This window comes from Drosophila rhopaloa, unplaced genomic scaffold (assembly GCF_018152115.1).
Source record: "Drosophila rhopaloa isolate 14029-0021.01 unplaced genomic scaffold, ASM1815211v1 contig_2, whole genome shotgun sequence".
Classification (NCBI taxonomy): domain Eukaryota; kingdom Metazoa; phylum Arthropoda; class Insecta; order Diptera; family Drosophilidae; genus Drosophila; species Drosophila rhopaloa.
The window spans coordinates 21,160,733-21,182,998 of record NW_025335083.1 but is presented as its reverse complement, the minus strand read 5'-3'; the positions used below and the strand labels follow the sequence as shown (position 1 = coordinate 21,182,998).

Sequence of the window (22,266 nt, the reverse complement as noted above, 5' to 3'; positions counted from 1 at the left end):
ACCTTTTACTTTTAGTTTTTAAGAACTTAAAAAATCACTTACAGCGTCTTCGACACATTGATATAGTCATTCCAGTACGTATCGAACTTGTCGAATTGATATGTATAGATCAATATGAGTATGGACATGGCGTAGAAGATCAGGAATAGCCAGAAGCCGTACATGATCTTAACCCAGGCCTTGGACGAGGATTGAAAGACCAGCAAGAAGAATAGGAACAGGGCCATGTAGCAGATCCGGAAGCCGGTCATATTCTCGCCGGTGATCGCACATAGGAAGATCACCAGCACCAGCAGCCAAATCCACAGGCGTACCAGTAGATTCTTGATCACATCGCCAGCCTTCTTTAGGAACTTTGAGGTCTTCTTGCCGTCGTTGATGAGGTAGCTGGAACCAGCCGAACCCACGGTGATCTGCAGTGGTGCAATAATATCCGCCAGGGTGCTATCCCTGCGCCGATCGCGCTTCTCCTTGAAGAACTGCCTTGACGTCACCCAAAACATCAGTACAAAAGCCGTCTTCACGATCAACGGCACACACGGACGCATTTGGTTCTCGATGGGTCGTTCGAAGCCAATTTGCTGCAGGTTAATGCCCGCCGTCTGCAAATAATTCAGTAAATTAAATTTAATTCGTTTTTAAGTGAAGCAGTCTTACGGAAACCTTTGTAGGAAGTTCACTGTTGTTCAGATCCATGCCGTAAATATACTGGGCCACCAGTAGCGCCTCGGCATACAGGACAATAAAGGGACTCGACCGCATCATGGCCTTTCGCTGGTTGGGAATCATCCACAGCACGTTGGCCCAAAGCAGCAGGACAAAAGTCAGCCAACTGTGGTAGACTATGGACCAGGCCTAAGGAATCCCTTATACATGTATTTAAACAAAAGATTGTTCAAACAGACATACCATCATCAGAATATTGGTGAATATATAGCTGTTCTGATAGATGAAACCTCCCACGCTGACAAAACCATACGATATCTGATCCAGTATAGAGGTGGTGGTGTTCTCCTGCTCCGATCGCTGTTCCATGGAGTCCAGCTGAATATCGTTGCCCCGCTGAGTGGCACTGGGCGCCACCGAGGATCCACTTTCCATCGGTTGAAGTGTGCGGGCCTTTCGAGTGCTTTGCCGCACCAACTATATAGAAATAAATGGGAGTAATTAATTTAGAGTTTAAAAAAGCGATGCAGACATAGAGGAGATAGTTCAGCTTACTAATTTAGATATGTACATACAAAAAGTTCTAGAATTCTAGGGCAACTACGGGTGTTGATGTCGATAGGTTACTATCCGAGTGAGAGTTGCAGACTATTTTAGATCGCTTTGGCGGTGCTCTATGGCCCAGAACACACACATACGCATGTACAGTCACACTTACGCGGTTAGTATCATGTTTAGTTTTAATTTGTTTAGGGTTTCTTATGATATTTCTAGGGTTATTAGAACTATAGAGCGCTAAATATGTTAGACGAAAACAATTTTACATCGACAAATGGGAAACGTTAGAAAAGCTTAAACCAAATGATACATAGAAAGACAGAGGCAGAGCTAGTCTAATGATTAGGGTTAGGTTGGGAGAAAGATACAAAGTATTGGCGCATAGTGGAGTTAGTTTACGTACAGGCGTCGTCTCAGTCGGTTCATTCAACGTTGCACGCTGATCACGTCGCAAAGAAACCTAAAGCGGAAGTAATAAAAGAGAGAGCATAAACAAAAATCAAAAGAAAACCAAACATACGTAAACGAAAATGGCAAGAAAAATCGCAAACCAGGTTGTCAGATTTCAGCAAAAGCGCACATAAATCAGCTCATTTTGGGCAGAGTTTTTGGGGTTAAATGTTAAAGCACAGACGAACATTTAGTTGATTTTTAGTTGGGCTCACTAATTGTTTATAGTGTTTGCAATACATTTATGCCCTGCATGAACTAAATAGTATTTTATTTTTAGTTTTTTGTATCCCTCTACCAGAATTTATAATGGCTTTATTCACATATTCTAAGATTTTAGGAAATAATGATAATAAAAATCGTATTTAAATATTATTTTTCTAACGCAAAATAAATTATTCAATGTAAATTATAAAAAAAAAAACTGGATTTTTAAATGTCAGGATGACAATCTTATTTCAGCTAACAAAGCTCCGAATTCGCAATTCAAAAAGTCAAATGCAAAGAAGTGTTCAAGGCGAGATAAGGTTTTTATCAAGTAATGTTAATGGATTATTCTTTTCCGGTTGTCTCGATAAGCCGGCTTATTTTCTGTCCCTGATTCTAACACGCCTATTCAACTTCATTGTGCACCCGGAATCCCTGAAAATATTCAACATTCACACGCTGAACCCAGATCGAAATAAAACCCTAATCCCAATCCACTCGCTCGCTTACACTCAAGCGTTGATTGCGGATTGTGCTCGATGTGGTCGTTGTGGTAGTGGTGGTAATGGTGGCTCCACCTCCGCCAGGATTGGACCCATCCCGGCGACCACGCGATGTCTGCGAGGTGAGTAGCGATAGTTGGCGGTTGACCTTGTTGCCGGTGTTGTTGATGCTGCTGCTATTGCAATCTAACTGCTGGCCAAAGGCGGTGGCGGGCTTCGATTCCACCTGAGCGCGGTGGCTCAGCGTTTCAGGTGTTCAAGTGTTTGGGTGTTCAGGTGTTCAGTTGTGGCGTGTTAGTGACAATATGTTGTTAGGTGTTAAAAGTGTTTTGTATGTTATTTGTAGCCGTGCATACAGTGTTATTAAATTTGAAATTGAAATGGTTTATCCGGATGCAAATGGCAGCAGAAGAAGAGCAGAAATTGAGAGCAGATAAAACTATGCCTTCAGATTGGCCAGTTATTAATAAGACTGAAAACTATTTTTTTTTAAATTTAAAGAAGGAATGATATAAAAGGTTTTTATTAAGGGATTACCTTTTAATATTTAGTCCTACATTTCCTAAATTACAATATTGATTTTCAGTCTTGTTAATGTACGCCTGTTATTAAGGTAAAATATTCCTTGTTGCTCTAAACTAGTCTAAGCCAGAATAAGAGCTATTCTGAGATCAAAGGACTTAAAGCACGCCGTAATTGAAACTTACCCGTGGCTTAATGAGATGCTTGGTCGTCAGGGCCAAAGCGAAATACGCAAAGAACAGCGCAAACGGATTGAGGTACGAGTCCAGAGACAGCTTATTATTGTACAGAAATACTCGGATATCCGGCGAGCAGTAGGATTCAATGAGCGGTTCCAGTCCAATCAAACTGATGGCCAGAGATAGATAAAAGTCAGATGATTCCCAGCACAGCAAATCCCCCTCCCCTTTCACTTACCGGGCTGTCAGGGTGGTATGATTGAGGTGGCTCTGCATCCACGGCGTTTGGTAGGACACAATGGACAGGGAGTGCAGCACGAGTACAACCATCACGCAGCGCAGCAACAACGCGAAGCCCCTGCACAAAAAAAGGTGCGAGAATACAAAGGAAAAGTCAGAAATGAATCCGGAATTGATGGCGCTGATGGGGCACGCACCGTTGCAGCGTCTGGCAGGTTGCCCAGTAGGTGCCGGCCAGCAGGAAAATGAGAAAGTAGAAGCCGCCTGGCACCGAGGGACGCAGCACGGCCGCAAAGAACAGTGTAGCCAGGCAGAACAGAGGAGCTGTCGATGGAAACGATTCATTAATTTTGATTGAAAAACATCTCATTCAAGGGTTTTCCAGCAAATCTCTGGACGCTAGTTTCAAAAACTCTCAAAATATCTTTTGGTGTTTGCTGGAACACTTTAGTTGTATGGGCAATTTTACTACAAAATACTTTTTAGTTAGCTTATGAGGTAAACATTTACTTTGTATTAAAAAGGGTCCAAAATAATTCGTCGGTGTTAATGAATTTAATGTTTTAATGGGGTTCAAGGTAAATTTTCGAAATCTTTTGGAAGCATTTTTAAAGATTTATTTTGGTTAAGCCTGTTTCTTGGGCTGGAATTTAGTTGTAAAATATTTCTGGAGCATTTTTTTGCTTGATTTAAGTTTACAGAACTTTTGTATACTCACAGATCTTGATCAATCCCTCGAAGTGGATGTGCTGGCTGATCATGGACACGCGTTTCCTCAGCTGCTGTTGCTGCTGCTGCAGGGGCGTGGTGGCCGTGGCCTGCTGCACATCTCCACCATTGGCATCTGAGGCAGGCGGCTGAGAAGATTGGGCGTTTTCCGCCTGTCCATCAACCACTTCGCCATTTTCCAGCTGCTCTGCACCGACGGGCTGAGAAGCCACTCGCTTCACCGTAAGATAAGATCCCAGGGAAGTGGCGAAAACTAGCACCTCAGGCACTAGCCACTCAATAATGGCAAATGGCCTGGAAAACAGAATACAGAATCAATAAACGAAAAGTTTGTGACCTCCAAAATACCCACTGTAGATCGATAAAGCTCACGAAGCCAATGTGCCGCAGCAGGCGCTCACTGAACGAGCAGTTGTAGATCGGCAGGGTGAGGCTGACCGCCAGAATCTGGAGCGTTATGTGACCCAACAGGACCAGCGTGCTCAGCGTCAGCAGGATGATGAAGAAGGCCGTCACAGATCCTTTGAAGTTGCGACGCGTTGCCAGCGGCACAAAGGGCGACACGAAGAACATCAGCAGGTACACAAAGGATATGCCCACCGGTCTCATCAGCGCAGCTACAAAATTAAATTTATGTTAAATTTAAACTATCAAATATTCTCTATTTATAAGTATATTTTTTAATTTACAATCTAAGAGTTATTAATAAAATAATCAGGAAAAAAACACAAAGTAATCTATTTGACACAACATCTATATGATTTGAACAATTAATTGAGTTTCTTATACAATTATTATCTAAAAATGCAGATCTTTGCTGCCATATACTCACCGAGGACCAGGACCGCCGGCACCACGATGCGCTGGAGCACCATGCACGCATAGCTGAAGACCATTTTGATGGAAGCTCCCGCCTCCGTTCTCCTCCAGAAGCGTCTCCGGACTCAGACTCCGACCCAGTAGCATTCATAAAAGCCTCAGCTTCGACTGCAATTTGTTGCCACAAGCAGCGCAGAGCAGCTGGAAAGTAGAACGAAACCAATTTCAATTCAGTTTAAGTTTATTTCAGTTTCAGTTTAAAGAACCCTGCAGAGCCTGTTGCTACCACTTAAAGGCTTAAGGTTTAATAGTGCTTAATTAAGCGAACCCAAAAAAAACCAATTAATTTACGGATATAAACATTGACACACTTTTAATTAACACTGGCGAAACCAAAAAAAAAACGAAATAAAATCAAGCCCGTGCTAAGAAGTGGGCGTGGCAGTAGTCGCACGCTATTCTGCCTTGGGTTGGGTAAGTTTCAATTTTCCACTTCCGCTTTCCACATTTTCCAGCTGCGAAAGAAGCGAGGAGTGGCCACGTAGCTCGAGCTTTAAGGAGTAAATCGAGGAGACGCGGGTCACCGACAAGTTGGCTTATGGTAAATGTGTAATTGACATTCAAAGGCACATAATGTGGCATTTATTGGAGTACGGTTTAAACTAATGGTGCAGAAACTGCTGGGACAATGAAAGAGAGAGCCATTCAGAATGTTGAGGATAATGGCGAGCCAGCATGACAAACCTTTGCAGAGGAAATTATTTTAATCTTAATAAAAAAGGTAGTAGAATAAGTTGAACAAAGAGCCAATTTAGAAAGTTTAAAATTTGTATAATAGTTTTTATAATCAGAAACTTGGAAATAACTAACATGAAAATGGGTCAAAAATTTGATCAACATTAAAATGAAAATTTTGAATGCAGATTGTTACAGAATGAAACCACAAGTCTTTAGAGGTATGTCACTTTGAAATCGGATTAAATTTGGCAAAGTTATGGACTCGGGAAGTCCAATTGGAGACACCCCATTACAAGTCATCGGAAACTTGGAAATAACTAACATGAAAATGGGTCAAAAATTTGATCAACATTAATATGAAAATGTTGAATGCAGATTTTTAGAGAATGAAACCACAAGTCTTTAGAGGTATGTCACTTTGAAATCGGTTTAAATTTGGTAAAGTTATGGACTCTGGAAGTCCAATTGGAGACACCTCATTACAAGTCAACGGAAACTTGGAAATAACTAACATGAAAATGGGTCAAAAATTTGATCAACATTAAAATGAAAATTTTGAATGCAGATTTTTAGAGAATGAAACCACAAGTCTTTAGAGGTATGTCACTTTGAAATCGGACTAAATTTGGTAAAGTTATTGACTTTGGAAGTCCAATTGGGAGTCACCGTATAACAAGCCATGTCACTTTGAAATCGGGATAAATTTGGCAAAGTTATGAACTCTGGAAGTCCAATTGGGGGACACCTCATTACAAGTCATTGGAAACTTGGAAAAAACTAACATGAAAATGGGTCAAAAATTTGATCAACATTAAAATGAAAATTTTGAATGCAGATTTTTAGAGAATCAAACCACAAGTCTTTAGAGGTACGTCACTTTGAAATCGGACTAAATTTGGTAAAGTTATGGACTCTGGAAGTCCAAATGGGGGACACCTTATTACAAGTCATTGGAAACTTGGAAATAAGTAACATGAAAATGGGTCATAAATTTGATCAACGTTAAAATAAAAATTTTGAATGCAGATTTTTAGAGAATGAAACCACAAGTCTTTAGAGGTATGTCACTTTGAAATCGGTTTAAATTTGGTAAAGTTATGGACTCTGGAAGTCCAATTGGAGACACCTCATTACAAGTCAACGGAAACTTGGAAATAACTAACATGAAAATGGGTCAAAAATTTGATATACATTAAAATGAAAATTTTGAATGCAGATTTTTAGAGAATGAAACCACAAGTCTTTAGAGGTATGTCACTTTGAAATCGGACTAAATTTGGTAAAGTTATTGACTTTGGAAGTCCAATTGGGAGTCACCGTATAACAAGCCATCGGAAACTTGGAAATAACTAACATGAAAATGGGTCATAAATTTGATCAACGTTAGAATGAAAATTTTGAATGCAGATTTTTAGAGAATGAAACCACAAGTCTTTAGAGGTATGTCACTTTGAAATCGGATTAAATTTGGCAAAGTTATGAACTCTGGAAGTCCAATTGGGAGACACCTCATTACAAGTCATTGGAAACTTGGAAAAAACTAACATGAAAATGGGTCAAAAATTTGATCAACGTCAAATTGAAAATTTTGAATGCAGATTTTTAGAGAATGAAACCACAAGTCTTTAGAGGTATGTCACTTTGAAATCGGGATAAATTTGGCAAAGTTATGAACTCTGGAAGTCCAATTGGGGGACACCTCATTACAAGTCATTGGAAACTTGGAAAAAACTAACATGAAAATGGGTCAAAAATTTGATCAACGTCAAATTGAAAATTTTGAATGCAGATTTTTAGAGAATGAAACCACAAGTCTTTAGAGGTATGTCTCTTTGAAATCGGATTAAATTTGGTAAAGTTATTGACTTTGGAAGTCCAATTGGGAGTCACCGTATAACAAGCCATCGGAAACTTGGAAATAACTAACATGAAAATGGGTCATAAATTTGATCAACGTTAAAATGAAAATTTTGAATGCAGATTTTTAGAGAATGAAACCACAAGTCTTTAGAGGTATGTCACTTTGAAATCGGATTAAATTTGGCAAAGTTATGAACTCTGGAAGTCCAATTGGGAGACACCTCATTACAAGTCATTGGAAACTTGGAAAAAACTAACATGAAAATGGGTCAAAAATTTGATCAACGTCAAATTGAAAATTTTGAATGCAGATTTTTAGAGAATGAAATCACAAGTCTTTAGAGGTATGTCCCTTTGAAATCGGATTAAATTTGGCAAAGTTATGAACTCTGGAAGTCCAATTGGGGGAACCCTCATTACAAGTCATTGGAAACTTGGAAAAAACTAACATGAAAATGGGTGAAAAATTTGATCAACTGCAAATTGAAAATTTTGAATGCAGATTTTTAGAGAATGAAACCACAAGTCTTTAGAGTTATGTCACTGTGAAATCGGATTAAATTTGTCAGACAAAAAAAACTGATAAAACGGATTTATTTTTCACTTTTAAGATAAATCCAAATTAGCGTAAAAAAAGGCTGTTGAAATTCCGTTGAGCCTTATCAGTAAACAATTTTTTAATGGTTTATGTAAAACTTTTTTCCTTCAAATTCGGCATCCATTTCCGATCGGTTGGATAACATTGAAAAGTCGGATAAATTCCTGACCTAATGCTCACATACTCAATGGTATTACTGAGGCAAAATACAAATTAACGCAAAAAACAAGCAAAAACATCAACAAAACTGCTAATTTCGCACACATCAGTGAATGGCGAAAAAAGATCAACAGCCATGACGTAATTTGGCATGTACAAACGCTTTTTAATTCTTCATTTTTTGGCTGGGTTAACAAAAACAACAATGGAGCACACAAAGAAAGAATCAAAAAGAGTGACAATTCGAGAGGGAAAGAAAAGTCGCCCACGCCTCCAACGCAAATATCCCTCATAAAGTCAGCTAATAAGAGAGGCAGAACATTCGAAATTCGAAAAAGAGAGGGCTGGCAGTTGAGCCACCGAGCCGACAAACCTCAAGTGGTGCCACACCTAACCCCACCACCACCCACCACACCCCCTACCGCCTTTAGGCAAACAAACAGATTCAGCTAGACAGAACAAAAAAACGAATGATAGAACCACAACAACGAGCCGGGAGAGCCCCCTAATGGCGATAAAAAGTAGTAGTAGGCACATAAAAAACAAAAAAAAGCACTCTACAATTTCAGCAAAATAAATGCTGGCTGTTAAGGCATGGCGAAGGGAGGGATGCAGGTTATTCCTGTCTGAGCAGATGTCTAATGGCACAATAATGCTGATGGAACTGCGTCTGTCTATATGGAAGTTTAATACACAATTGCAGCGAGAAGTTTGCGTACCAAAGATAAAAGGAAAATATGTTGATTTTTAAAATTGTTTGAGCTTACTCGATAAGCGAGTAGATAAGTTTGTTAGTTGTTGCAGTTTAAACAGGATTTTTAAGTAGGGGTGTTAAACTATGTACATTTATTATTTCCTCGATGAGTGATAACATATTTTAATAATAATTGCTATAGAATTCTCGATTTATTTATATAAAATGCACAATATTCAAACAACGAATTATACAGTTGCAAACGTTTCAGCTTATGTGTTATTTACAACTACTTTTGTTTCAAACAATAATTAAGATTAAATTACTTTATTTTTACTTCTACTATTTTTAATGAATAATATATTTGGCTATTGTCATCTATTATTTAAAATACCCCTGATTTTTATAGTCGTTCGTGGTCATATACTTTTTTTACCCACTGTTGGACATTACCGCAACGGAGTAGGCCCATAATCAGAACTTTTTTTCACTTCCGACCGCGAGAAGAGAGCGGCACGTCGCATCGTTTCATCAAAATCGAATGAGACACGTGTTGCTTCTATGCTTTGGGGCTTGATTATGGGCCTAAAGGCATGCCAAGGCACACACCCCCTTTTTGGTGGTTTCCCACCCGCAATGACAATGAATACGAAATGACGGAAGAAGGGGCTTTAACCAGCGTGTTATTCGCTACTAATTCATTTGCCATGCACGCATCGCCGATTGCTGAGCTGCTGCTGCTGTTGGGCATTATAAAATAAGCATTATAATGTATATGGATACGGAGATATCTATATGCCAATCGAGGGGCCAGCTGCTGTTGTCTGTCCGAAATGATGGGGGTGCCTTTTTCTGTGGCCTGTTGCTGCCACATATTGGCTTTCGTTTGCTGTTTCTGTTTCTCTTTATGTTTCAATTTCAATTCCATTTCCATTTTTGATCCAAATGTTTATTGTCTTTCTATTTGCTGCCCCAGAAAAAGAATATCAAACATAAGCAGCATTTGCATGTGCTTTCATTGGGTTAACTTGGCACACATATTTGCAACGGGCACTTCAATGTCGTTGTCGGTATTGAGATTTTCAATGTTGCAATTGTTCGACATAGTTTAGGCAGGCAAAATGCATATTTTGGCACTTGAAAACAAACATTAACTTTTGTTTTGAATTGAACGCAGACAGCTGGTGGCGAAATGTCTCAAAGTGCGGTCCATGTGGCGTATACGTGATTTTAAAGTATCTTGTCTAAATAAATCACTTTTAATTTTAAAATGTTGCATTTGCAAATATGTAACAATTTTCCACAAAAACAAGTGTAGATACTTTTATTTTATTGCCTTGTATTGTATTTTTCATTCTTCATCTTAAGATTTGTAGAATAATTTATTATTATGTTCTTCGTTAAAGTATTAGCTACAAGACTTTTATTAATTAAGCAATTGATTGTTTTCGTTTTAAGTTTTTATTTTAGTTCCCTAGATAAAAGTCCAACAAAATCATTTAAAATTCTCCACAAATCCCCCCATATAATCCTACCCGTTTCAACTTTCTAGAAGTGTCTGAATAACTAAGATGGAATGTCTTATCTTAAGCGGCTTACATGAATAACGAAAATGAGCTGCAAGAGGAGAGAGAGAACTCAATTGCAAGTCTGCTATCATCTCGCACTCAACCCGACCTTCATACTCATCTTGGAACCCGCACCACACTTCTGACATTCATTAGCGCAGCTTCATTGCCAAGTCTGCCAGCCACTTGAACTTTGTCTGGGCGTTGGCATCCCCCGTTAAGCGGCGCAGCTCTTGCAATAATATATGCAATTCTTTTTTTTCCAAGTGCAGTGGCTAAACGGAAAAAGTCGGAAAAGCGTTGACAAAGTCAACTAATCTCTGTCCAGTTAGTCTGTTCTTTCTTCCCTTGCCGCATGTCTGTGGGCCATTAATTTACCATTAATTACAAATGTCCAACGAGTAGCTTGAGCTTTTATTTTTTCTACCCATTTTCATCTTGCTCTATTTTTAGTGTCCACTTTAGTACTTTTTTAAAACCTCGTAACCTTAGAATTATTGTGGTGGGTTGAATGAGCTCTCCCAATATTTTTTTACTTTTCGCTGCAATTGTTGCTATAAACACATATATGTCACACGGGTGCATGTTACACGCTTAGATTCTGGTTCCACTTTTCAGATGATGACGTCACTTTGTTTGACGACTGTCAATGTCACTATACGGGTAATTGTTATAACCCCTTGTTGCCAGGCGGGAGCTGGAGCTTTTAAAGAAAACCTATTCGAGAATCAAAGCATAATTACTTAAAAACACGCAACAATCGTTCTGAAAAGAGGGAGTAGCGAAAAAATTAACAAATTTCATTTGACATTCTTCGTGTGCGTTTGACAAGTAAGCTTGCCCTGAAAAGCGCAAAAAGCGAACCAGTTCTCATGCCATTTTTCTACAGTAAGTTAAAATAACTAAAAGGCGATGAAGAAGGCAACCGAATATGTGTTTACTTTCTGAAAGTTACACGGTACAGTTGTCATTGCCTCTTAAAACGCAAAGTTTTTTTAAATTTGAACTATTCTTAAGGTTAAACTTTTTTCATTCACTAGATAGTCATGTTGTTGGGAACATGTGCTTTAAACCACAACACTGAGATATGATCATTTTTATTAAATTTCTTGAAATATTATTCTTATCTGAACAGCAGCAGCCGGCAGCTCAAAAAGTCAGAATATATTTCATTACGAATGACAAGCAAAATGAATCATATTTTGTATTTCATTCCTCCCCGCATTAATCAACACGGTTTAATTGAATCACACAATTTATGGTTAATGTGCGATAAACCCAAATGGAATTGGTAATTTCATATGCACCGGGAGCAGCTTCGACGCCATCTGAATAAGATTTGGGTCAGTTGCAGCGTTTTCCTTGCTCTTTTATGCATAGCGCGGGTAAGGGCAGTTCTTACAATTACGTATACGTAAATTTCACAAGGGAAATTAATTTCAAAGTGGTTGTGATCCCACATACACACACACATGGCGAAGGGCAGAAAGAGTGAGCTAATGGCCCAACAAGCTGTGGCCAACGCCTTCGTTTCACTCAAAGTGACAGGAGATGGCCAGGGTTTGGGGCGCAGGAGCAGTGAAGGCGGCACAACCAAAATGCATATTCGTCTTTGGTCTTGGCCTACATTTATCTTGGCGACCGAGCCCCCAAAAACCGCTCCCACCGTGGACAAAATTATAAGAAAGTCTATGAATACAATACCCCATTCTTGTTTTCATTACAAATTTCCAAAATAAAAATTTTTTAAATGAATAATTTTATAACTTGTAACTATTATTAGGATTTTTTCAAAATAAATATTTTAATAAACAAAAAAGTTATAATCAGTTCATTTTAGAATTTAAAACTTTTTTCAAAAACATGAATCGTTTGTCAATTCAAGTGAACTAACAAATTTAAATTTAAGCACAGAATAATATAATGAGTTACCCACTTTCAATTCTTAAACTCTTCATTCTTTCTACAACCCACTCAGTTTTACGGTGCAATTATTGACTTTGGCCCATGGTAAACGGCACCAGCTGTGCACAAGAGGATCGACCACAAAGTGGCAGGGGGCAGTGTGCCGCGTGGCCTGTGAATTCGCCGTAGTGTGCAAATATCATAAAATGTGCAGCGCGCTTCTCTGTTTGACCTGTCAGAGCATATTACACATCCGCCATGTGTGCTGTGTGTCTAAAACGAGAGGAGGAGTTCCTATACCATGTTGTCCATTAACAAACAATTTTAGTGATGCATTCGAGCAAAAGAACAGAAGCAGTTAGTTACGCGTCTGTTTCCATGGTTTATTTCACGTGTCTCTTTTTCCTTTGCCCTTTTTTAATCTATTTGAAAGGCTCAAGCCCGCGGAGCACGTACATTCGCCGACATGTGTGCAATTACTCCGCCCAGAAAATTGTCGCGTCCAGCTAACGCGACATTAATCGTGACAAATGTAGCAAAATTGTAATGGACTGGTCACGACTATATCCTTCGTCCCATCCATCCACTTTCCATTTCATTTGGTCTGTCGTAAAAGTCTTTTTTATCTGGTTTATGACAGTGTCCTTTTGCCTTTCACTTGCTAATTTTATTACACTCTGACCCCGGTTAAAAACAAAAAACAGGAGGATTCTTTTGCCTGAAAGCACCATTAAAGCCAGCAAAATGTCATATTCCCCTCATTCATCATCATACATCAACGGAATAGTTTGTCCAACCTTCATTCCATACCTACATTCTGCAGAGAAGACACGCAACAGTTTTTTCCAGACACTTTTCTTTGTAAATTGGGGGAAGGAACGTGGGGCAGGCTGTCAAATGAGTGTCGTCCTGACAGGCGGTCCTTAGGATTATGACCTGACATTAACATGCCTGCAAATAGTTGACTTCAGGGACATAGTTGTGGCAACAGGTGAGGGAAAGAAATGTTATTTAAGCGTAGGTAGGGTTTGTCATATTACGTCGAAAGTTATCTAACAATTATGTTAAGAACTTTTGTCAAAGTTTTTCAAAGGCCATTTATTTATTTATTTATGTATTTGCAATATGCAATTGTGTGACTTCTTACACTCTTCAAAATAAATTTGATTTGGGAGTCAGGCAAAAGTTTAGTTTAATTGGTTATGTTCTTCAATACGGACAAAGCCAATGCAGTTGAGTTTATTAAAATTATGTTCTCTCAAACAAGCAGATACTATTTGTGTTTTGACCGCCCATTCAAGGCCCTTATTGAGTCTACATTGTTTTAAACTATTTGGTCATCTCTGCTTATCTGAGAACATGATGGCGTACATGCAAAAATGTTCTTTATAAATAAATTCCTGACTGGCAGTGAAGCGTGGCCACAGCCAACTAAACGCGTCATTGCACACTTTGTAAAAGGGCATTCAAGATCGAAAATAAAGAGTGAATTACACATAGTAAACGATAGCTGAGAAGAAAATTCAATGAAAATTCTAAACCCAGACTCAGTCATATTCTCACGGCCATCAAAATATTGCAAAATAATCCGAAACAAAAACATTCACGCATGAGAAGTCAACCAGCTAGAAATCATCTATATATACGAGATACTAAGAACTATCCGACTATATATCTAAATGAATATGTGTGCGAATACAAACGAATATTTTATTTTCTGATTGCAAACCCCACACCCACAATGCCACGATAAGCAAAAATTAATTTTGTTTCTGATAGAAATAAAACTGTCTGCGATAAACTAAAATTTAATTAAGGCATTTAGAATAGGTGACAGCTAGTGAAAAAAGTGAAAATGCGAAAATTCATGCATAAACAGAATTGTAAAATATGTTGTTGGTATGCGCTTGAAGCGCTTAAATAAAACTAAATCGAAAACAAGTTCTGTGGTCTGCCGACCGGCAGATGACTAAATTCAAAACCAGACTCACACAGTGTGAGAGTTTTGTTTTATTGTATCTAAATAGACGCTTATACATGACTTTGTGTTTGGGGGTTTATACCAATACTGTTCCGTGTGCGATGACGCAACAACGCATAAAATGTTAAGGAATTCGTTTGCTTTATATTATTTTTTCTCACTCGCCTCTGGCAGAAGCATTTTGTTGAAGTATTTTAGTTCAAAAAAGGCCGCGACAAGGCAAAGGCCATGAGAGCAGGTAGGAAAACGAAGAGGAAACAATAACAGCTGCTGCATATCGCCTCCTTAAAATGCATCCTTTTACCTGTAGGCGATGGGCCGAAAACCGGAAAGGTTAGGATGCTACTGCGGTTAAGACAGAAAATTGACCAAGTGTTGTATTTGACGTGGCAAGCTAAAGGAGTTGTGTTTTTAAAAAATACATTTACTTCTCTTTTAGAAAAATAAAGCTCTCTTATGTCCGCAAAATAGATTAATTAGTATTTCAAATAAGACAGCTGACTTTAAAACGAATTTAAACCAAAGTTTTTTGTTCCTAGCATAAAATTACGAACATTTTTATACGCTTCAGCGGAAACCAGACACCATTTTTCAGAAATCAAATCGAATGTGAATTCATTCGCTCCATAAGCCTTTTCAATATATTCCACGTGGATTTTATCCGAAACGAGTTCTATGAAAAAATCGAAAATCAAATATGTTAACAGAGGGAGAGGGAGAAGGGCAGAATGAGCACAAAAGAAAAATAGTAGTGGCATCGTCGAGCGACAAACAAAACAAGCTGAAAAACAAGAAAGGAAAGCTAACTTCGGGCGGAGCCGAAGTTGATATACCCTTGCAGAATATTTTATAAATTATATTGTCCAAAATTATTCATATGATGTATTCTTAATACTCATAAAATGTCCCAACTTCCTAACTTTAAAAACACCAAAGTTATGTCATTTCCAATCGTTCAGTTATATGGCAGCTATAAGATATAGTCGGCCGATCCTTATGAAATTTGGTAGGTCGGATTGATTAGCCAAAAATAAAACCCATAGAAAATCCCAACTTCCTAACTTTAAAAACACCAAAGTTATGGCTTTTCCGATCAATCAGTTATATGGCGGCTATAGGATATAGTCGTCAGATCCTTATGAAATTTGGTAGGTCGGATTGATTAGCCAAAAATAAAACCCATAGAAAATCCCAACTTCCTAACTTTAAAAACACCAAAGTTATGGCTTTTCCGATCGTTCAGTTATATGGCAGCTATATGATATAGTGGCCCGATCCGGCTCGTTCCGACTTATATACTACCTGCAATAGAAATACAACTTTTGGGAAAGTTTCAAGCAGATAGCTTTAAAACTGAGGGACTAGTTTGCGTAGAAACGGACGGACAGACGGACAGACGGACAGACGGACAGACGGACGGACAGACGGACGGACAGACGGACAGACGGACATGGCTAGATCGACTCTCCTGGTGATGCTGATCAAGAATATATATACTTTATAGGGTCGGAAATGTCTCCTTCACTGCGTTGCAAACTTTTGACTGAAATTATAATACCCTCTGCAAGGGTATAATAACTGCAGCTGTTGCAGTTTTATAAATGTGGTTCCCCAAAAACCTACTCCCTCTGCCACCCATCCAAAAAAGATACCTATCCTATCTGCACACACATATAGTATATAGCTTATAGATGGGGGTAGAAAAGACTGGTCTGTTGTCGCTCGGTTGGTTTGCTCTCCACAATAAAAGTGAAATTTTCTCGTGCCAAATTTTGTTGACGGTGGGTGGGTCTTCGGTGGTAACGACTGTTAGGCACTGACACTGAAACAGTTTGTGGATAACTTTTCCGAGGTTGCACAAGCCAACATAAACTAATTGCAACAACGTTTCCGTCCGCTGTGCAGCCAAGAAGTAATCAAAAAAGCTACTTTGATAAATTAAATGAGAACTAATGATAGCAAACTAAAGATGTTCTTCCTCTTGTTGGCAATTAATCAATGTGGCTATTGTTTGCTCATTGCATCCAAGTTGAATGGCTTATTTTGTGTATATTTCAGAGTTTTCATCATTACCGAAAAACACAACAAAATTTTGTTTAAAGAAGCGTACAAATTTTAATTTTACTGCACAGATTTGAAGAACACACGCCAAAATCAAAGTTTAATTTCATTGATCTGATCACGAAACAAAAAAAGTAGGCAAATTATGAGAATGAATCAATAGAATAGGTACATGATTAAGTAATTTTTAAAAATATTCATGAAGTCATAAGTAGCATCTAAATTTATTGTTTCATTTGGAAAACAAATACATTTATATTCCCAAGCCATGATAACGCCTCAGGTTTAGACAGACGATAGGCGTCCCACGGAATGAAATGCGTCATTTATTGATTGCAAATAAATATATGGGAAAGCAACAAGCGACACTGAAGACAAAAACTAAAACCAAATAATATGCAATGCATCATTTGAAAATGAGTCAATAAGAAAGAAATTTCAAATTGGAATACACATTACATACACATACATTTTTGTACGACAAATAACAAAAAATATATACCATATACCAGGTATATATTTTTTGTTATTTGTCGTACAAAAATCAATTTCATAAAGCAATTAAACATTAAACATTTTTCAGTATTCGTTTGTATTTTAGATAATCTAACGACAAGTTTAAACTTTAAATTAATGAGCATGTAAACTTACGTATCTGATAGTAATTTACACCTAACTACCAGTACTTACTTAAAGTGTGTAAATAATAAACAAATGCCAAGAGTTACAGTCCCCTAAAGAACAAACAGCAGGTCGTGGGCCTTTTGCCATATGCTCAAGAATGCACGCTCAGGACTGATAACGCTGAACCCCTTTGTTTTTTACCCTTATTCATTTAAAGGAATACAGCTGCGGTCAGAATTCTAGTATAAGGTAATGAAAGAAATATAATATTAGAAAAAAATACATTTTAAACAAATATTTTTGCATTCTGCGGCGATAGACCGGAAAAATAATCTATGTATGTATGGATTTGCGCATATGTAAAATATAAATAAGAAATAAAACGTATACTATTTTTTGGCGGCAACTGCATTCCCACTTGTGATTAGATTAACGCCCGATTTTAAACGCCCCATCCGTGACCATGAGTAATCTAGCTTTAAAAGCTACTGGGTCAACACTTTTGGGGCGGCGTTATCGGTGCAGTTGAAAGGGAATACTTGTTGTATGAAAGGGGCAACTACTCAACCGCTTATCTCCGCGGTAAAATGTAAATAAATGAAAGTTATTTACGCGGATTTGACACTTCTTGAGCTTGCGCTAATTCCTCAAACTAATTGACACAGATAAACGCGTAGAAATGGATCTAAAAAACCTGCAGTACGTTAATGAAATTAAAAATAGATCAACAGCTGAAAATACACGGTGTGTGAGCGAGAAGGAGCAGTGGCAAATAAAAGTAGCCAGAACAGTCAAACAAAAGCAAACAGGGAAAAACAAGAAGGGAACAGAAGAACACAAAGAACTAGAACATGGGAAATCAGAATGGAAAATCAAATGGGCCTTCTTGTTTGTTTGCTCTTCACACTTGTAAATCTCGAATATGTTAACCAGCGACGGGACCTTCACGTTTTAGCGCTCTATTCGAGTTGCTAGGCAGTTGGAGTCGAGCAAAACAAAAAATATGTAACTTGCACGGTGTCTTACCACATTTGCATAAGCTCTGCGAAGGAGACCACAACAAAAACAAACGAAAACGATTTTTACCGATTTATCAACTTCACGCACTCTAAACCATCAACTTTCTTTCTTTTCTGACCTTTTCAGATCTTTTTTGATCACTTTGGCTCACTTTTCACCGCTTTTTTTGTCGGTGCAAAATAACTTTGGAATATTTGGTAAGCACTTAGCGCATTTGTTATTCTTTCGGATCGGCTTCGATTTTTACAGGCGTCGCGTTCTGTTGCGCGAATCCGCGTTTGTTTCACCGATTTGGGTTGAGAACTATATAGCGTAGTATTCGTGTGCTTTACAGGATCCCAAATGGCGTTTATTTAACATTTTCTCCCGGCGAATTGTGCACTTTTTGTTACTTTTAGCGGAGCACCGAAAACACGAACAGCGCGGATGAAAACATTTCGATTTGAGTGGGTGTTCGAGCGCTGCAGCCGCCTTTTATACCCTCGGTGAAGGCGACTCAAAATCGCTCTCCCGCTCTCCCGCTCTCTTACTGCGTTTATACGAAGCAAATTTCAAGCATGTTATTCTTGAATGTGTTCCATTCCACATGAATATTTATTATGAATTTAGTTTCGACATTAAATATTAATTTCAACATTAATGCTGTCAATTTAAATAAATAATTTAAAATAATTAACGGATAAACAACTGAAAACATATCGAATTAAAGAATTCCTGAAATTCGATGCATAAACATAATGAGTAAGATTCTCTCATTTTTTGCGCTCAAAATCAAGAGCACGAATGGCATTGCACAGTGGGCTGTTTTTAGTTAGCAAATATATATACCGATTATACAGATCTTAAGTTTACTTAGTTCCTTGATGTGACTTATATTAAATTATATTGTTTTAATTACGATTTCTAGATTATTAAAAATTGAAATGACATAACATTTCGGCTTTCTAAAAATCATTGAATGTTTATATTGATGACTTTTTTCCGCTTATGCTAACGACTAATAAGGTTGAAGTTGGTCACAAGAACGTTTTGTTGGAAAAAACTAAAAACTAAGATTTTTTTTGGGTATTATTATTTGTAACCTATACTTTTTATATATACTTTTTTTTGGTACATCTCGGCTTGGCAAAAATCAGTGAATGTTTATATTGATGACTTTTTGGTCTTGGTGGAATAATGATAATAACATGTATTTTAGAGCCCTAGTAATGAATAATTAGGTTGAAGTTGGCGAAAAGAACGATTTGTTTAAAAAAACTACAAATAATACAATTTGTTCACATAGAGCGCTCGTTTTAAAATGTCAGTTAGAAGGCAAACCTTTTTACCTTTTTTGGTAAAGTATTAGTATTAGCTTTTCGTAAAAAAAGTAATAGGGAATCGGCGACAAGTCCGATCATAAGATTGATATTTTTAATCGTTACCATGCCCCTAAATAAAATGGATCCCTACAATTTAGTCGAGTCCGGAGGTTAAAACTTGAGTATAGAGTGCCGGACCTGCGAAATAAAATGCGGCATCATCGTTGTGTTGCCAGAATGAAATTGGGTGATTAAATAGTGTGGTATAATTGTGAGCCCAAATCATGGTCACACCAAATACTAGACCTACCTTTGTTGCAATTTTTTCCAAAGATACACTTCCGCTAGATAGAAATACTAGAAATCATGTCTGAATTGCAGGTGAGCCGGGAAAACTTCTTGCAACTTTTATCTGTATGCTAAAGAGTATATCTTTAAACGACAAACCAACAGGAATTTAACCAGGCGGCCGAGGATGTGAAGAACCTGAACACCACACCCGCGGACAACGACCTTTTGGAGCTATACAGCCTGTACAAGCAGGCCACAGTGGGAGATTGCAATACAGGTGGGTCTTGGACATCATCGTTATTATGTCCTTACCATAATAAATCGAAATCCAATTCAGATAAACCCGGATTCTTGGACTTCAAGGGCAAGGCCAAGTGGGAAGCATGGAACAACCGCAAGGGAATGAGCAATGCCGACGCCCAGGGCGCCTACATCGCTAAGGCCAAGGCCCTGATCGCTGCCGTGGGTCTCAAGTCCTAGATTTAATCACCAAAGGATATTGCATTTTTAAATCTCAGTTGTCGTGAAACGCACAATCTTCGATTTTCCAGTGTTTGCACAAAATATAGCATGAATGTGTAACGTAAAGCATTTAATTTGTCATAACGGGAATGGTTATATATTCAATTATATAGGATACTGTTTAGGCTTCCGTGGGTGAGGCGGCGGTGCTGCCCTGGGAATGGCGCTGTCGCTCGTACACCTCTCGCTGCAACTCGCGAAGATTAAGCTCCAATGTCTCCACTACTTCGAAGTTCATGTCCTGGCGCGCCTGCTTAATGTAGCCTTTGATGATGTTGATCTGCTCGATCAGCGGATCGTCTAGGCTGGACTTGCTGGCCGCTTGCGGTGCAGACCAGTTGTTCAGGGATTGAAGATCAGACTGGGAAGCAAATTAAATTGCAGATATAGTTTTGCCAGCAATCTTAAGGTACTTACCCCCTGAGCAAAGGAACCGCTTTCTGGACCCGGGACTGCTACTGCCGATTGGTTTGCAGCCAGGTTGTTGCGCTCATAGGCTTCCATGGCCATACGCTGCTCCGTCAGAATACGCTGCTGTGTCTCCATGCGCCGACGCTCCTGCATCTGACGAATGTGCGCCTCCTCCGGTAGTGGTGGCAGTGACAGCATACGTTCCTTTATAGCTTGGATGCAGCTCAACCGAATAGCCTTCTTCAAGGCTTCCTCTCGGCTGCCTGGCTCACAAAATATAGCTAAGATGCGCTTGCTCCGCAGGTCCATTGTTTCGGCCACTTGTCCAATTTTGCCGCGCAGAGCACCGGCATCCGCCAGCGTAAAGATGGTGTCCCCTTCGTTTAAACTATTAATGATCTTCAGATACATGTCCAGATCGGGGGTAACTTCCTTCTGCAACTGTCGGATCTGTTCGTAAACCTGCACGAGAAGGGGACGGCAGGTGCGACTTTCGTGCATGTCACGACGCGTGTCCAGTAGCCAGAGACAGTGCTCGCACAGCCGGATTGCGTTCTCATGTTGATGCAGCTGCTGAAGTGGCTCACTTCTTGTGGTGGAGAGACTGGCCAGTTGCACTGTAAAAGAAGAGATTAGCCAATATTTTAATTAAAATTTGTAGGGCGACTAACTGGCATCCTCCAGGGGTAGGAACTTGGAGCAATCGTTGCACATGATTCCCCCACACAAGCGGCAGTGGTGCTGTCTCCTGGCAATGTGGAAACTCTTAGCGCAGCTGGGGCACAACTTCACGGAACTGCCGTCCAGCCAGGCTACTGTTTGCTGCTCGTGCTGCCTTCGCTGCACTGAGTCCGCGGGCAAGTCCTTCAGCAGACGATGCAGTCGAATAATTAATTTGTTCGTTTCGCTGGCATATCGTTCCAGGCGGGGATTTCGGATGGTCTGGAAGTACTCAAAGTGGGAGCACTCGGCACCCGGCTGCTGCTTGGCCATGTGGTTGAAAACGTTGAGTCTGGAGCGAGCATTACTGGGTCCATTGCGATCTCCGTTGCCATTAGGATTCTTCGCAGACGCCGAAGAGGAAGAACCTCCGGGTGAGGGTGCGGAGGGTACCCTTTCGTCATCAAAGGGGTTCAGGATCTTCTTTTTTGCCTTGGTAAAGATGTCTTTGAAGGACTTCAAGGTCGCCTCCTCTTCCGCGTGCTGACGGGCAAAATGATCCGTGAGCACATCGATGGACTTGAGGTCCGCCCGGCAAATAGGGCATAGGAAACCCTCCAGGATCTCTCCGCTGGCCGAGCTTTGGTCCTCATCGCTGTCAAAAGGATTCCCAGACATTTCGGCGATGAGTAATCGTGGATTATTTGGTGGGTGTGCTTTGTTGTGGTTTCCTCCCCGAAAAACAGTTCGTATGGGTTTGTTTCACCTGTCCTAAGGAAATGGCATGACGGGGGAAACTTTTCCTTGAGTCCTCCACTAAATTTAAATGACTAATCTTTCAACAAACTAATTAATTTAATTTTTTGCCAAATATTTCCACAAATAATCAACATCAGTTTAATCTTCTTCATGCCAAATGGGCAATCACCAGAAATGTTAAGGATAGGGCTGCAGCAGGTGCGGATATAAACGTTCGTTATTTCAGAATTAAGCTCTTCGT

At 39.2% G+C, this 22,266-nt stretch overlaps 3 protein-coding genes across 14 annotated transcripts in view; 1 reads left to right on the top strand and 2 right to left on the bottom strand.

The window, feature by feature from the left end:
• LOC108046745 (piezo-type mechanosensitive ion channel component) overlaps window positions 1-18,509 on the bottom strand; it is a 30,860-nt gene extending 12,351 nt beyond the window's left edge. For 6 of the 12 annotated variants that reach the window (XM_044460441.1, XM_044460444.1, XM_044460446.1 and 3 more), the window contains exons 1-12: window positions 18,088-18,509; window positions 4,887-5,074; window positions 4,407-4,671; window positions 4,044-4,348; window positions 3,523-3,649; window positions 3,324-3,443; window positions 3,092-3,254; window positions 2,392-2,610; window positions 1,628-1,684; window positions 910-1,143; window positions 658-855; window positions 43-602 (exon numbers count right to left, since the gene is read on the bottom strand). In XM_044460441.1, coding sequence (XP_044316376.1) covers window positions 43-602; window positions 658-855; window positions 910-1,143; window positions 1,628-1,684; window positions 2,392-2,610; window positions 3,092-3,254; window positions 3,324-3,443; window positions 3,523-3,649; window positions 4,044-4,348; window positions 4,407-4,671; window positions 4,887-4,950 — 2,312 coding nt within the window. In that variant the 5' untranslated portion in view covers window positions 4,951-5,074; window positions 18,088-18,509. The remainder of the gene's footprint in view (window positions 1-42; window positions 603-657; window positions 856-909; window positions 1,144-1,627; window positions 1,685-2,391; window positions 2,611-3,091; window positions 3,255-3,323; window positions 3,444-3,522; window positions 3,650-4,043; window positions 4,349-4,406; window positions 4,672-4,886; window positions 5,075-18,087) is intronic. The other 6 variants (XM_044460452.1, XM_044460447.1, XM_044460450.1 and 3 more) reach the window with 3 other exon arrangements.
• Window positions 18,510-19,629: 1,120 nt separating this feature from the next.
• LOC108045165 (acyl-CoA-binding protein) lies at window positions 19,630-20,261 on the top strand. Its single transcript, XM_017124390.2, has 3 exons — window positions 19,630-19,763; window positions 19,836-19,950; window positions 20,011-20,261. Exons 1-3 carry the CDS (start codon window positions 19,749-19,751, stop codon window positions 20,151-20,153), a joined length of 273 nt encoding a protein of 90 aa, XP_016979879.1. The 5' UTR covers window positions 19,630-19,748; the 3' UTR covers window positions 20,154-20,261.
• LOC108045164 (rabenosyn-5) lies at window positions 20,251-22,212 on the bottom strand. The gene is made up of 3 exons (XM_017124388.2): window positions 21,278-22,212; window positions 20,613-21,223; window positions 20,251-20,556 (listed from the first exon to the last, which is right to left on the bottom strand). The coding sequence occupies exons 1-3, from the start codon at window positions 21,942-21,944 to the stop codon at window positions 20,317-20,319; spliced, it is 1,518 nt and encodes a 505-aa protein (XP_016979877.2). The 5' UTR covers window positions 21,945-22,212; the 3' UTR covers window positions 20,251-20,316.
• Window positions 22,213-22,266: the final 54 nt, after the last annotated feature.

Excerpts from the sequence above, each read along its gene's own strand:
- LOC108045165 (XM_017124390.2), top strand. Across the intron at positions 19,951-20,010 it reads AGTGGGAGATTGCAATACAG|ATAAACCCGGATTCTTGGAC; the intron begins GTGGGTCTTGGA and ends AATCCAATTCAG.
- LOC108045164 (XM_017124388.2), bottom strand. The coding sequence starts at position 21,944 with ATGTCTGGGAATCCTTTTGACAGCGATGAGGACCAAAGCTCGGCCAGC. Across the intron at positions 21,224-21,277 it reads CCTACCCCTGGAGGATGCCA|TGCAACTGGCCAGTCTCTCC; the intron begins GTTAGTCGCCCT and ends CTTCTTTTACAG. Across the intron at positions 20,557-20,612 it reads GCGGTTCCTTTGCTCAGGGG|TCTGATCTTCAATCCCTGAA; the intron begins GTAAGTACCTTA and ends TTTGCTTCCCAG.